This window comes from Hyperoodon ampullatus (assembly GCF_949752795.1).
Source record: "Hyperoodon ampullatus genome assembly, chromosome: 1".
Lineage (NCBI taxonomy): Eukaryota > Metazoa > Chordata > Mammalia > Artiodactyla > Ziphiidae > Hyperoodon > Hyperoodon ampullatus.
This window is the reverse complement of record NC_136914.1, coordinates 57,954,903-57,970,497: the sequence shown is the minus strand read 5'-3', so window position 1 is coordinate 57,970,497 and position 15,595 is coordinate 57,954,903. Positions and strand designations below refer to the sequence as shown.

The window sequence follows — 15,595 nt, the reverse complement described above, 5'->3', positions numbered from 1 at the left end:
GTAGGGGAAAAGGGAAGGGAGTTTAAAAAGCTTTTCTGTCTCCTTACTTTTGTGGCCTCTGTGCTGCTTTCATAAGATTTTTAATGCTTAATTAAGAAATATGTTGTTGGGAATCCCCTTGGTGGTCCAGTGGTTAGGACTCTGTGTTTTCACTGCAGGGGGCACAGGTTCAATCCCTGGTTGGGGAACTAAGATCCTGCATGCTGTGAGGCCAAAAAAAAAAAAAAAAAAAAAAAGATGTCAATTTCTCTTATAAAAAGTGATAATTGAATAACATGCACAGCAAGTCTGTTTCTTTTTCTTTTTTTTTTTTTTTTGCAGTATGCGGGCCTCTCACTGTTGTGGCTTCTCCCGTTGCAGAGCACAGGCTCTGGATGCACCGGCCCAGCGGCCATGGCTCACGGGCCTAGCCGCTCCGCAGCATGTGGGATCTTCCTAGACCAGGGCACGAACCCATGTCCCCTGCATTGGCAGGCGGACTCTCAACCACTGTTTCTTTTATACCATTAGTTTGAAAGTTAGTAATAAAGGATTCAATAGATGAAGATACTCATGCTGTGGTTGACTTCTATGAAAGAAATAGTACTGTTAATTTGACTAAAACCTGTAGTTACAATTAGTTTTAGTCCTGATTCTATTTGAAGGCTGTGAGGCATGCCACTTAAAAATATACATATGGGATTTCCCTGGTGGCGCAGTGGTTGAGAGTCCACCTGCCGATGCAGGGGACACGGGTTCGTGCCCCGGTCCGGGAAGATCCCACATGCCGCGGAGAGGCTGGGCCCATGAGCCACGGCTGCTGAGCCTGCATGTCCGGAGCCTGTGCTCTGCAACGGGAGAGGCCACAACAGTGAGAGGCCCGCGTACCGCAAAAAAAAAAAAAAAAAAAAAAATATATATATATATATACATATGTACATATGTATATATATGTGTGATATGTGTTTGTATGTACATATATATACATACATATACATACGTATACATACATATACATACATATACATATATATATGTGTATATATATATATATAAGATCTGGGCTTCCCTGGTGGCGCAGTGGTTAAGAATCTGCCTGCCAATGCAAGGGACACGGGTTCGAGCCCTGGCCCGGGAAGATCCCACATGCCGTGGAGCAACTAAGCCCATGCGCCACAACTACTGAGCCTGAGCTCTAGAGCCCACAAGCCACAACTACTGAGCCCACGTGCCACAACTACTGAAGCCCGTGCGCCTAGAGCCTGTGCTCCACAACAAGAGAAGCCACCGCAACGAGAAGTCTGCGCACCACAACGAAGAGTAGCCCCCGCCTCACTGCAGCTAGAGAAAGCCCACGCACAGCAACAAAGACCCAACACAGCCAAAAATAAAAAAATAAGTAAATTTATTTTAAAAAAATAGAGAAGAAAAACACATAGACTTAAAAGATTCTTATACGTACAGATCCCACACTTCATACCATATTTCTTTGGTGATGCTCATTATTAATTAGAACTTGCAGAATTCTCATCTTATGATTGCTGCGGGATAAAATTAATTTTAAAGCATAGTTTATCATACAGTTAAGACTGTTTTTAAAAACACCTTTTTTTTTCCTGCCAGCCCTCCCCCCTGCAAAAACAAAACAAAACAACAACAACAAACACCATAGTCATTCTGAGCACTTTCTCTGTTTAGAAAGTTTAGTAACTGGAATAATCACACTGTAATTTCAAAGGCATGGACACATCCCCACATACTGGTCAATGGCCACATTACATGTGATTTTTTTCAGGCTTATGCCTGTTTGAATGCCAGCTGAATTCCTGTAATTAGGGGATGGAAAACAAACACAAAGAAATTATAAAGAGTTATAAAAAGAGAGCATTTAAAAAATATTTCAGGTATTTATAATATGATCATTACTACTGTTTTCACACTGGGATACTGAGAAGGAAATTGGAGTCAGAATGTAAATTTAGAGCAAGAAATGAGATTAGTATAAATGTGAGAATGAAAGTTGAGAAGAATCCTATAATAAATGTCCAGAATTATTTTCTTTATGTTGTTAAGTGGCATATATCATAACACGTAATATTATGAATAAAATTGTTTTGCTTGCATCTATTAAAAAGAGGGGGAAATTTTTTTCTGTGCTTTCTCATTTATGTGGCAGAAGAGAATTCTTTCTCCCATCTCACTCACTTCTGGGCTAGGCCCATACACTGTAGGATAACAGAAAAAGGACTTTTTATGTTGCAGTTCAAAAGGAAGAAAAAAATTGTCACAGGCTGAATTGTGTCCCCCTGCCAAATTCATATGCTTAAGTCCCAATCTCCAGTACCTCAGAATATGACTGTATTTGGAGATGGAGCTTTAAAGCGGTAATTAAGGTAAACTGAGTGGGCCCCAATCCATTACACCTGGTGTCTCTATAAGAAGAAGAGACTAGGGCAGAGAGAATGCACAGAGGGAGGAATGGCCATAGGAACACCCAGCGAGGAGGTAGCCATCTGTAAGTCAAGGAGAGAGGCCTCAGAAGAAACCAAACCTGCCAACACCTTGATGTCTGACTTCTAGCCTCCAGAACTGTGAGAAAATCAATTTCTGTTGTTTAAGCCACCCAGTCTGTAGTATTTTGGTATGGCAGCCGTACCAAACTAATGCAGAAACACACTCTTGATTTTTCAAACTTAAAAAACAGACCACTTCATTTTTCCTAGTCAAAACCTGTCCTTCTCCTTCTTCCCTCAGCAGCTATCCTCATCTTGGTAAATGTCCTCAAGTCAGACAACTACCAGTGGCCCAGCACTCCTCATTCTCTGCTCCCCTACAAACCATCCATCACAACTCTGTTAATTCTATTCCCAAAGTATGTTTTAAATCTACCTTCTTTACTTTATCTCCATCACAACCACCTTAGTCCCCACAGCTATTATCTCCCACTTGGATTATTATAAAAGCCTCCTAAATAATTTATCTCTGCCCATGTTCACCCTCCTGTAATTCAGCAATACTGTGCAGTTCAACAACAAGAGTAATCTTTTTCTTAACAAATATAATCATTGCCCTCCTCTCATGGCTTAAAACCCCTGAGCAGTACTTAGAGTAAAACTCCGTAATGTGCTCTTACTGACTGCCTATCACCAAACATTTCTTGTACCCTTGTGCTCCATCTACACTAATTTCCTTTCAGTTCCTGGAAAATGCCAAGTTCTTTCCTGCCTCAAGGGCTTCGTGTTTCTCCCTCCACCTAGAATATTTTCTCATTCCTATCTTCACAAGGCTTGATCCTTCTCTTTGTTTTCAGTTTTAATAGCAACTCCTCCACTGAGGACTTCACTGTCCATTCTGTTCAAGGACTTACTCTATTATTCTCCATCTCTATCTCTTGTTTGTTTCCTTAGTATTTATTACAATTTGGAATACTTTTATTTGCCTGCCTGCTTGTTTTTCCTATCTCTACTACTAGAACGGGAAGGCAGCAGAGAGTAGGTGTTCAGTAAAGATTTGTTGAAGAATCTTAAAATATCTGACTGCGATGTGTATATTCTGAGCTGAAGCCATAATGCTAGGTCAAAGACCAATGAGAAGGGATGACCATGGGGCTCATAAGACGGGATTAAAAGGACAGAATTCTCCAGATGGAGGGACTCACTGAGGGACTGAAGAAAACATGGCCATGCAACTGCTTGATTGAAGGCTCCAACCTTGGAAAGCAAGGGTGTGTAAAATAAAATAAAACGGGCTTTTCCTGTTGTCCACTCAAGGTAGAATCTACAATTTGGTGGCAATAGGTGACAAATTCTTTCGGACAATACCATCCTGTCCTTTGTCCCTTCCTTTTTTTTTTTTTTTTTTTTTTTTTGCCATTCCTCACGGCTTATGAGATCTTAGTTCCCTGACCAAGGGTCGAACCTGGGCTCCCAGCAGTGGAAGCACAGAGTCCTAACCACTGAACCGCCAGAGAATTCCCCATCCTGTCCTTTCAAAGTTAACAATAAAAGGATTAACCTTGCCATACATGTCATTTCCCCACTGTTGGAACTTATGTTGTTTTTAATTTTTGCTTTTAGAAATAATATAACAATAAACATCTTTGTTCACAGTTTTATTTGCCTGCCTTTTTGTTTTTATCTGTCTCACCTACCAGAATTGGGAAAGAGGCACATAGTAGGTGCTTAATAAAGATTTGTTGAATGCACCTTGTATTTCCTTAGGACAGAGTCCAGAAGTGATATAATGTAGGTAAATAGTTCTGTGCAATGTCTCACAATAATTATTGCTATTAATATAACTATTGTTAAATGAAATTTACTGACTCTTGAAACATATTGCCAAATTTATTTATAAAAAGGTTGTAATAATCTATGTTGCCAGCACCATTAATTCATTCATTCAATAAATAATTTTTGAGCACATGCTATAGGCCAGGAACTGTTCAAGGTATTAAGGAACAGAGCACTTAGGAAAACAGACAAAGTTCCTGCCTTTATGGAGTTTTCTTTCTAGTGAAAAAGACAAACATTTATACATCTACCTATATAATATATATTTATAGATTTTACATAATTATTTTATCTTTTAATTTTTTTATAAATTTATTATTTTATTTTTGGCTGTGTTGGGTCTTCTTTGCTGTGCACAGGCTTTCTCTAGTTGCTTCATTGTGTTGCGTGGGCTTCTCATTGCGGTGGCTTCTCTTGTTGCGGAGCACGGGCTCTGGGCATGCAGGCTCAGTAGTTGTGGCGCACGGGCTTTGTTGCTCTGCAGCATGTGGGATCTTCCTGGACCATGGCTCGAACCCATGTCCCCTGCATTGGCAGGCGGATTCTTAACCCTGTGCCACCAGGAAGTCCCAACATAATTATTTTAAATTTATCTATATATAACATATGTAATATAATAAATATAATATCATACATTTATGTATTATACAATAAATATCAGGTAGTGATAACAGATATAAGAGAAAATAAAGCAGGATAAGTTATTGAGAGTGAGGGGCTAGTTTTTTTGGTTAGGGTGATCACGGAGGGGAGGTGACATGAGCAGAGACTTGAATGAAGGAGGTTAGGTGGGGTACAGCACAAGCAGTAATAGCTATATGGAAGGGAGCAGGGGAAAGAGTGGGACAGGATGAATACCTAGTTTAGTGGTCTCTCAACAGTCTGAGCTTTTTTTTAAATGAAAATAACACGATAGGTAAAAAATATTTTACTTTTGTTCTAAATAAGAATTATATCATTATTTGTGATATGGAATGCTTTCCCAAAAGTTCTCTTACTACTTGTTAGTTCAGGAGAGATAATGTTAGCAATAATAAAGCTTACATTTACAAAATACTGGCCATGTTCAAGGCACTGTACATGTTACCTTATTAAATCCTCACAACCCAGGGAGGTATGGATTATTAACTTCCCCCGTTTATAGAAATTGTGACTGAGAAGTAATTTTCTGTAAAACAGACCATTAGTAAATGTCTATAGGTGTCTTTGGGAGGATAGAAGGTTAGAGGTCTGAGTGGCCTGTAGGCTCAGGCTCTGAATCCAGACAAACCAGCACCACAGGCCATACTCACCATCAATTACTCATGCTGCTTTTATACAACAAATTCACATTATCCTAATAAACTTCTGATCCTATACTTGTTTCACTTTTAAGGTAATCACAGGCTATTTTCTGAGATCTTGTATCACAGTTTCATAGATTTATAAGGTTAAAAGGAACATCTAGAAAAGTCTTTTCCACTTTCTACAAGCAAGACCTATATTTAAAAATATTCTAGCGAGAGATGCATCCATGTAGCAGAGATAGCTGTCCACGAATTCATGCTCTCTCTTCTATGGTATAAAGTAGTAACAGCGAACTCAGCAGGGGTTATGTTTCCCAGTCCCCTTGCATCTAGGGGTGTTGTTCTTGCTAACATTATGTGTGCAGATGTGATATGTGGCACCTCCCAGAAAAAAGTTTTAAGAAGCTCCTGGTGCCCTCATCTCCCCAAGTTCCTGGAAATTAGTTTTGACTCATTAGGAACACCCACTTGGAATGTTAAAAAGGTAAAAAATACACTCTTATCATGTTAACACTCATATTTTAGTGTTTATTTGTTGCAGCATCGATTACGTATCTTAAAGACCCAAATCCCATAACTTCCCCTTTAATGATATATTCTGAGGCATCAAGTCCTGAAGGTTAAAAGACAACAAAAGCCCTACAAGGGCAATGAAGCTATCAAAATAAGAAGTATGTTTCATGGGCAACATCACCACTCCTAATATTGAAATTATGCTTTCTTTGCTTAAGTACCTTGTCATTTTTATTCTTATTTCTGTAATATACAGAAATAAGGTTGTGGGTTGAATTGGGTTGCCAAGAGATGGTTGAAGTCCCAGCTTCCAGTGCCTGAGAATGTGACCTTATTGGGAAATAGGGTCTTTGCAGATGCAATCCAGTTAAAAAGAGGTCACAATGGATTAGGGCGGGTCTTAATCTAATGACTAGTGTCCTTGTAAGAGGGACATTTGGACACAGAAACACAGGGAAGAACACCACGTGGAGATGGAGGCAGGGATTCGAGTGGTGCATCTACAAGCCAAAGAATGCCAAGGATTGTCAGCAGCCACCAGAAGCTAGGAGAGAAGTATGGAGAAGATTCTCTGAGACCCCAAGAGACAACCAATCCTGCTGCCTCTTTGATTTCAGATTTCTGGCCTCCATAACTGTGAGACAATAAATTTCTGTTGTTTCAAGCCATCCAATTTGTGGTATACTGTTTTGGCAGCCCTAAGAAACTAAAACACATACATATTCTAGCACAAACACTTTCCAGTCTGAAATATATTTTTCAGTGAGATAAAGAAACATGGCTTACTGTGGAATTCTTTCTAGGTTCTCAACATTCACTCTGAAGTCAAGATACTAGAAAAGTCTGACATAAAATTTCAAGAGTGCCTTGTTTCGGGTTTTCCTCCTTAACTGGCCTAGGAAATCCGGAGTTTGTTTTTGTGAGGCAGGGACTCTAGCCATATACATTATTTAATTTTCTCTAAATGAAGGAGGCCCTGCGTTAATTTATCTTCCAGGGAGAGTGCAGAAAGTGATGGCAGCCAACACTTTATCGGGAGCCTGAACTGGTGGTGTTGATATTTAATACCAGTAGACTCCATCATTGCTGCAATACATCTGGCATCCTCAGAATAGCTCCAGTTGGGGCTAAGGGATAAAATAAAAGACTTCAACAACCTTTGTATCCGTATTTGTGATGTTTTATCTGCTACTTCAAATTCTCCTTGGATAAAGGTGGAATAAAATAATAGAAACTGGAACCAATAGGCAAAAAGACAATCTAGCCAAAAAAGGAAGAGATTTTTTTCACTAAAAGGCCCTAGTGCACGCTGAAACGCTGTGACAAGACACACCAAACACCTCCATTTGTCTTGCAAATTCCAACTTCTGTGCTTGGCATTTTTCTCTTAAGGCAACGCAAAGCACCACACTGCGCAGGCGCCCGTGTCGGTGTGCCCTGGGACGATTCCGGCGCAGGCGCGCGGGCCGCGAAGTGGGAGGGCTCGCGCGCGTGCTCCGCGGTTCACTTCCGGCCGACGCCGACCCCTCCCCCTCCCCCGCGTTGCCTCCTCCCTCCCTCTCTCCCTTCTCCTCCCGAGTCTCTGCCCCAACTCTTCCCCACCCCTAGCGTTCTCCGCCTCGCTCGCCTCCTGTCCTTCCCCTCCCGCTCCATCCGGGTCGCTGACGGCTGGCTCTGGGCTAGAGAGCAGTGGCGGCTGCTTTTCTCTGAGGAACCCGGTAAAGTTTCACAGGAGCCGAGGAGGTGAGCAGTAGAGCAGCTTCACCGACGCCCGAGGAGCTCTGGTGTTCGCAGCCACTGGCTGAAGGAGGAGGGTCCGGGAGCTGGAGACCTGTCTCAGCTGCTGCGCTGCCTCCGTCTTGCGGGAGGCGCCGCCCCCAGCCGCCCTGGGCTTCCCCTGCCTTGAGGGGCCGGGTGAGTCATTGCCCCGGTGGGTTCGGGGGCGTGTGACGGCGTTAGGGAGGGGGCTGGGCGGATACAGGCCGGCCTGGCGCTGGGTGCTTTCTCAGCGTTTCCTCGGGCGGGGCGGGGGCACGAGGGCAGTGTCGGGCCCCCTGGCCGGGGGGCTGGAATGTCGCACCTCCCTGGGGAAGGGCCTCCCTGGGACAAGGGCTGCCGAGGTGCCGAGCCTCGTCCGCCGGCCTCTGCGGCTGCTGCGAGCGGACGGCTGCAGTAGTTGGCTGGTCGGCCCGTGAGGTTGGGTGTGTGCAGATGATTTCTCTCTCCCGGTCCCCGTAAGCTGATCTCAGTGCATATTCAGGGAATGATGGGAATAAACTGCTTCTCTTTCCCCTACCTGTTGCTGGCGAGAGGACGCCTTTCCCATTACTCCTCTTTTTTAAAGAAAAGGATTGTTAAACCTCGTGCGTTGGAATTTGGGGTGTTGTCCTGTCCTCTCCTTAAAAAAAACAAAACAAAAACCGGGAAGACAGTGCAGAACTCTCGGGAACTATCGGGTTCTGATGCCCCAAAAGAATAAAATCAAACTTTTCTTAATGGATGGGTCATGGATGGAATGAGACAGCTTCAGCACTTGCTAGCCAGCACTTAGGAAAGTTGGGTTTTGAAACTTCTTAGGTTCTGTGTAAGGAATGTGGGTACCTACACGGGAATAAGGCTGACTTCCTGTAATTGTGTTATTTAGTAAAGCGATGTATCTAAAAATCTGTGTAGGTTTAGATGAAGTGGACTCTTTGTTATCCGTGTCTATATAAGCAAAGAAATATTCAGTCACCGTACTGGAAAGTTCTACAGATTTCGCCACCAAACTCTCAGTGTCCCAGTCCGCATTTCTATTCTTGAAAAATCGGCAGTGCCGGAGTTATTTGCAGTTTTTTTTCCATTTTCAAATAATTGTCTCAGGGGTATAGATAGATGTAGATCGCCTTGGGGAGATATTTTTCAGTCATGGTTCCCACTAGAAATAGAAAATGTTGAATTTTGGGGGAGAGTCTTGATCTTTAAACTGCATTCTTTTGTATTATAATTAGGTACACATTTAGTTTTAAAATTAAATTAGTAGTGAGGTCAGAGTGTTAATATTTTGATTTGTAAAGTATGATCTTTGGAGGTGATTTTCTTAAGATCAAAGCTTACCTAGAGAACTGTAATTTTATCTGGGGCCTGTTAGTTGGAAGAGTCTTTTAAGTTGTGGGAAACTCAAAGTTTCCATTATTGGCTTTATTTCTAGTACAGATGAGAACTTCAGTTTTCTGTTAATGTGGAGGTAGGTGTTAGGAAGTCTAATTATTCTTTGACTTGAGGGAGATTGCAAGGTTTTATGTTTCTGTAGTTGGCTAAATTTTTCACTGAGTATATATCTGATTTTGGGAGCAGTGGATAGATGTCATATTTCTTGCTCCCACTGAAATTATTCAAAGCAAAAAGGAAAAAAAAGATTAACTTCATCAGGATACTTACTATTTCAATTTAATTAGTCTATTATAAGGCAACAAAAAGTCAAAACTAGTTAATATTTAGATTTTGCAAAGAATCATGGGGAGTGATGTATTTTTCCTAAACATTTCTGTATGATAATTTAAAAAATATACATCTGATTGTTTTTTGAAATTGAATGATACTTCTGTAACACATTATAAAGTAAATTTCATGTTTACTACATAGTGATTATTGTAGCCTAGTACTTGAAAGAGCAGTTATACATTATGTTTCCTTTGAAGTCATATTAACTTTTTTTTCTATCTTCTCAGACATAGGGATACCTCCAACTTGCCAGTGTTTCAGAAGGGAGTGTTTTATTGAAACTGGAAGACCAAAAGAATTACAAACATGTTGTGCTGGGGAAATGCATCTTTTGGACAGCTAGGTTTGGGTGGAATTGATGAAGAAATTGTACTAGAGCCCAGAAAAAGTGACTTTTTTATAAATAAAAAGGTTCGAGATGTAGGATGTGGACTCAGACATACTGTATTTGTTCTGGATGATGGAACAGTGTACACATGTGGATGTAATGATCTAGGGCAGCTAGGTCATGAAAAATCCAGAAAGAAACCAGGTAAGTTGAAAATTTTTTTGTTTGCTATTTCTAATAATTATATCATAGTTAGAAATGTCAAACAATTTCTCTAGTCCTAAACCCATATTTTCTTTTTATCAGGCTTTAAAAGCAAACCAGGCATTAAATAGATCCTTTACAGTTTGCATGCTTCTAAGTACTTTAATTATTTTGTGGTTTCTTTTTTTAACTACTGCTATTATAAACCCTTTTTTTTTTTTTTTTGCGGTACGCCGGCCTCTCACTGTTGTGGCCTCTTCCGTTGCGGAGCACAGGCTCCGGACGCGCAGGCTCAGTGGCCATGGCTCACGGGCCCAGCCGCTCCGCGGCATGTGGGATCTTCCCGGACCAGGGCACGAACCCATGTCCCCTGCATCGGCAGGCGGACTCTCAACCACTGCGCCACCAGGGAAGCCGTATAAACCTTTATTGTATGAAGTTGTGGCTTCAGAACATAATTATGGTGATGTAAGACAATAGCGAAAACCACCCTGCAGTGTATAGATCTTCTTTGGTATTAAGTATATTGGTATAGAATATACACTATGTAGGTCCCCTTTTATCAGTACTGTTCAGCCACCCTGGGCAGATTTTATTTTTTATCTTCTTGTTTTTTTTTTTTTCTGGGCAGATTTTAATTGCATAATTTACTGTGTTGTGTTCCATGTATCAGAAAGGGGGAAAATTAAGATGAAAGCTTTTTACTTTCACTTACTTGCCAAAAATATAATCCTAAGTATTCTCTTGTTCTTCCTATTATATTTTAAATACATGATTTCATTTAGTTTGAAATATCTTTTATTTTCGTAGTATCTTACTTTCAAGTAATAACACTAGCTATTAAAAGTTTTGTGTCTATGAGATGTCCTGATTATGTAGTAGCCATACGAACCAAATTTAAAATAATTTGTAGGGTAATGAGAATTTTGAGGAATTTGGTCACATTTCATGTTCTGTTTTCCTGGATATACATATTTTAAAGTCAAATATTACCACATTTAGAAAAATTGTTATGTGAATTTCACTTTCAGTTGTGTTAACTAAAAGTTAATTCTTAAGGTGGTAAATTCAGATAAGATTACAGCTGTACTGATTTACAGTTTCTTTTAACTTTAACAATAATGGCACCTCGGTATTTTCTATGGCAGTTATCTTTCTTTACCACGTCATTTTTTAAGTGGTTTCTATTGTTAGTCTACTTTTGAGAGGTTAATGTAAGTATAATATATTAAGGTATTAAATTAAGGTATGTTACTCTTTTTTCATACCATCTCACCACCGTGCCCAAACTCATTTTTCTAACTTGTAAATTATGGTGTAGTTTTCATCCTTCGTTGATAGGGTTTTAATCTCTTTTCTTCTGCCTTGATTTGTAATTTAATTTTTTTGGATGAATAGTAGTGATGCTTAATACAATAGGTTTAATTATTGCAAAACTCAAGATAAATGGTAGTTTTCTTGTACTCTACCTCATGAAGAATATTTTATGGAATCTTATCAGATTTTCATAATCTTAGGCATTGAGGTTGTCATGTTGTTAGACATGAATGGTAATTTATTGATAAGTATTTGTTATCACTGCTTCAGAGGCAGATGGATCCTTTACCTTTTTTGCTTAGCTTGGAATGCTGCCTCAGGTTGAGATTTTCATGGTATTGCGGCTGTTACTATTCTTATACTTAACATGCCCCACAGAAGTAACTGAACGTATCTCTGTATTGCTTTAGTAATTTCTCAGAGGCTTCAGGGCAAGTAGAAAGTACAAAGCTAGCACAAAGAAATTGCCAGTATAGTTACTGAAATTTACTAAGATTTACATTTTTTAAATGTTAGTAAACATCTGTTCTGTGTCCAACACAAGGGTGGTAGACACTGTGCACTAATAGTATAATGATTATTATAGTGCCTGGAACAGCTTTTAACCCTATAGGTGAGGTTCTGAGAAACTTAACTAGCCAGAAGAGGCTTCTTTGTGGTCATGCTGACACTGTGATGATTACGTTGTGACATTTAATTCACTCTGTTGATTCATCCTGGAAGCAATACTTGGCGATATAAAGTTGGGAGGGTGGGTTTACCTAATTTTTGATACCTCTTTAGGATTGCCTTGTTGTCCAGAGTACATCACAGTCTATGGAATAGAAAAATGAAAGGCATAAACTTTGTCTTTGAAAAATTTAGAACCTGGGTTGGGCATTAAGGCATATGTAAATGAAATAACTAGAGAGAATTGAAATTTGACATGATGTGGTATGTATTTTGAGACTGGGAAGTTTAAATGATGGGAAATGTCATTGTGGGATAGAATTGAAGATTCCTGGGAGAAAGTGAAGCCTTAAGTTTAATTCAATGATTGGTCACATAAATAGCCAGAAAATAAATCTAGAGCTGAAATAGCTTTATGGAAGAGAATCCTTATCCTGAGAAAAACTTTTTATTGCTAGAAGTCCAGATTCAATGATGTATTGAAGTGTACCTAGTTAAAGAGGTAGGAAAAAGTAAAAGTTCAAAGGGAGGTAGTTGCTCTGATAGGAACTTAATCTTTTAACCTCAGTTTTGATTTAAGGGGATTGAGTGGAAAATGTAATAATGTTTTTAACCAAAATTATTTCCCTTTGGAATAATTCCTTAATGATTTAAATATACTCCTTTTCTAGCCTTTTTTTTAAATTTATGAGTTTGAGGAATGAATTAGAAGATACAGAGTTCCCATGTAATTGCTTTTGAAGTCTTTGGGTAACAGAATGAGTCTGGTTGAATTTTAGGACCATGTAATAAACATAGTTCATTTCATCAGAGCTTTAAACTTGTGTCATGAAGAAAGCAAACAGAAAGCTAAGAATTGTTTTCTTATAGAGATTGGCTTTATAAGCATACTGAATATTAAGAAGTAAAAGAGAAGAGGTCGCCTCCTTCATTAAGGATAAGCTATTCTTGAGAGTCATGGTAACCTCCTGGAGGACTCAGCCTTACAGTGTAGTAAATAGATTTGACCTATGGCCTGTTGGGAGAAGTTTCCATTCTGGACATTCTAGTAACCACATGGAAAGATTTCACTCATTTCCTTTATTATACCAAGAGTGCAGATTACGTCCATGTTCATCTCCATTCTCTTGTAAATGTATAATCCTTGCTGTCACTACTAGCTCTTTCTGAACTATTTCCAGAGAAGTGAACATCTATTTCACTTTTATGTATGTATTTTTCCTTCATAGGAATTTTTTTAAACCTTTTAAAATCTAGAGGCTCTCAGTTTTTTCCTTAATTCATAGCTAACAGGTAAATAGTATATTTAATCTTCAAAGTGCTAGGTCAGTCCACCTAAATAAACTGTTAGTTTTATTTTTGTACTTCCAAATTTGCTTCTGGAAATGTTAAGATAACATTTAGAAAGTGTACTTTTCTTAATAAGATTATTTACTCACTGTGTATCCACCATAGGTAAAATTTGGTGTCCATGGACCTAAATATATGTTTTACACACCTGTTTCCATTTGTTTTGTGTTAGAAACAGTGCTAAACTATTTTCTGTCCATAATTTGCAAATAATGTGATAGTTTGTTTAAAATGACTGTTTTAATAGCGTTTTATGGTGTACAGAGTTCTTTTGAATAGATTATGTATTTTATTTAATCCTCACAACAGTCTTGCTTGTTAGCTAGGGCATGTGTTATGGTCCCCCTTTTTCAGATGAGGAAACTGAAGTTAAAAGAGCTTAACCACTAGAGTAGCAGATATTAAGAGAACACTCTAAACCCTGTGGTTTTATCTTTATCCCACAAAGTTTTGCCCCTGCCATATTTAGAAGGTAGAGGAATATTTATTCAAGGAGGAAACTAGTTTACATCATTATTTAATGTAATTCTGAGGGTTTAAAAAACTCTTAAAATTATTATTTTATGACTAAAGGTATACAATGATGACATCATGTTTTTTAAATCCCTCCCCAGTCCCTTCCCTGTGCATAAATCTAAAGAGAAGCCATTTTAGGAACCGTGTAAGAAGGTTGAGAATTCTAGTTTCAGATGTAATATTGTATCAGCACAAACTAAAAATTCAAATATATATGTTTTATTCTTGAACTGAAGACTGACTTCATTGTAAAGCCAGTAATAGATAAAGTTTTGAATAGTATGATAAAATTTTTTGTAGCTTGTGCTCAACTCTTCTACTGAAGATAAAAATATTATGAGCATTGATTCTATTTTTTGTGGCCCAAAATGGTAATTTGTGCTGTTGATCATTCCAATAAAAACATTTTGGTCATATAGCAGTAATTTGCTTGCCTTTCTTCTTCATTTTCTGACCTGCTCTCTCTGTTCATAAAACATAAATCTATAAATGAACTCCTTAAAATATAGTTGAAATTTAAATAGTAATATAGGAAAATAAATGTATAAATATGGGAAATAAAATTATTCATATAAGAGTGGATTAAAAAATTCAGATAATCCCATATATTCCTTAATGAACCAAAGAAGCTCATTATGTTTTATAACTACTAATTTTCATAATACCTTATAAGGAAGAAAAGGATGTGGATGATATGAAGACTTGAAAAAATAATTACTTGGTTCAGGAATGGAGGCTTGCTTTGGATGCTTTACTTTGAGAAAGGTTAGTGTCCAAGAATCACAGTGTCGAGGGTAGGGAAAAAAAATCATAATGCAAACAGATGACTACTGTTAGAGAGATGTATAATAATACTTTACTTTGTGTAGGACCCTACACCTGAGGAATTTCAAGAGCATTACACAATAACTCATGGTTCCTTTCAAAATGCTTGTGACACAATTTGCAAGAATTATCCTCATCTTAGGGGATAAATTTACGGAGAAATGGCAGCACAAGTTGGTAAGTAACTTGTCAAAACAGCAGGTGACTGGTGAACAGCTATAAATTGAATCTGAAATTTTAAGTCTACCAGTCTCCTACCTTATTCACTAAATTGTGCTTATGTTTAGAATTATTTACAGTAGTATCTTCTATTTCAGGCAGATCAAATACTAATGCACAGATTGTTTTTTTGCCAGTCTATTGATGGCCTATTGAAATGAATCATTATTTTACCAAGGTGCTTGCATTGTGATACCACTTTGGTATTTCATTATAACCTTTTGTGGTATGAAGAATATTTAAACAAAGGAACAAAAACTTACTGTGGTAACACACAGTCTTCTTTCCTCTGTTATATATCATATTCTCTATCCCTTTGTTATATAATGCTGTGCTACTATCCAAAGTCCATAGTAACTGCCAGGCACAACTGATTTGGTGGTTAACATTGGAACTTGGGTTAATTATGTTGTATCAAGACTGCCATATATCTCTCTGTAGGATGCATTGGTTTGGTGAATGCTTTATAAAACCATTAACCCACAGAGAAGCAATGATAGTAGTAGATGCCTAATCTGAACAGTCTAACAAATAGAGGCTTCTTTAAATGATTTGGAACCAATGATTTTCTCTTTGTGTTTAGTATGTTAGTGTTTTTATCTGATTGGAAGTGAGCC

At 38.5% G+C, this 15,595-nt stretch overlaps 1 protein-coding gene across 4 annotated transcripts in view; it reads left to right on the top strand.

The window, feature by feature from the left end:
• Positions 1-9,856: 9,856 nt before the first annotated feature.
• HERC4 (HECT and RLD domain containing E3 ubiquitin protein ligase 4) overlaps positions 9,857-15,595 on the top strand; it is a gene marked incomplete at both ends in the record, with an annotated part of 139,673 nt that continues 133,934 nt past the window's right edge. For all 4 annotated transcript variants that reach the window (XM_079707458.1, XM_079707456.1, XM_079707457.1 and 1 more), the window contains one exon: positions 9,857-10,082. In XM_079707458.1, coding sequence (XP_079563584.1) covers positions 9,857-10,082 — 226 coding nt within the window. The remainder of the gene's footprint in view (positions 10,083-15,595) is intronic.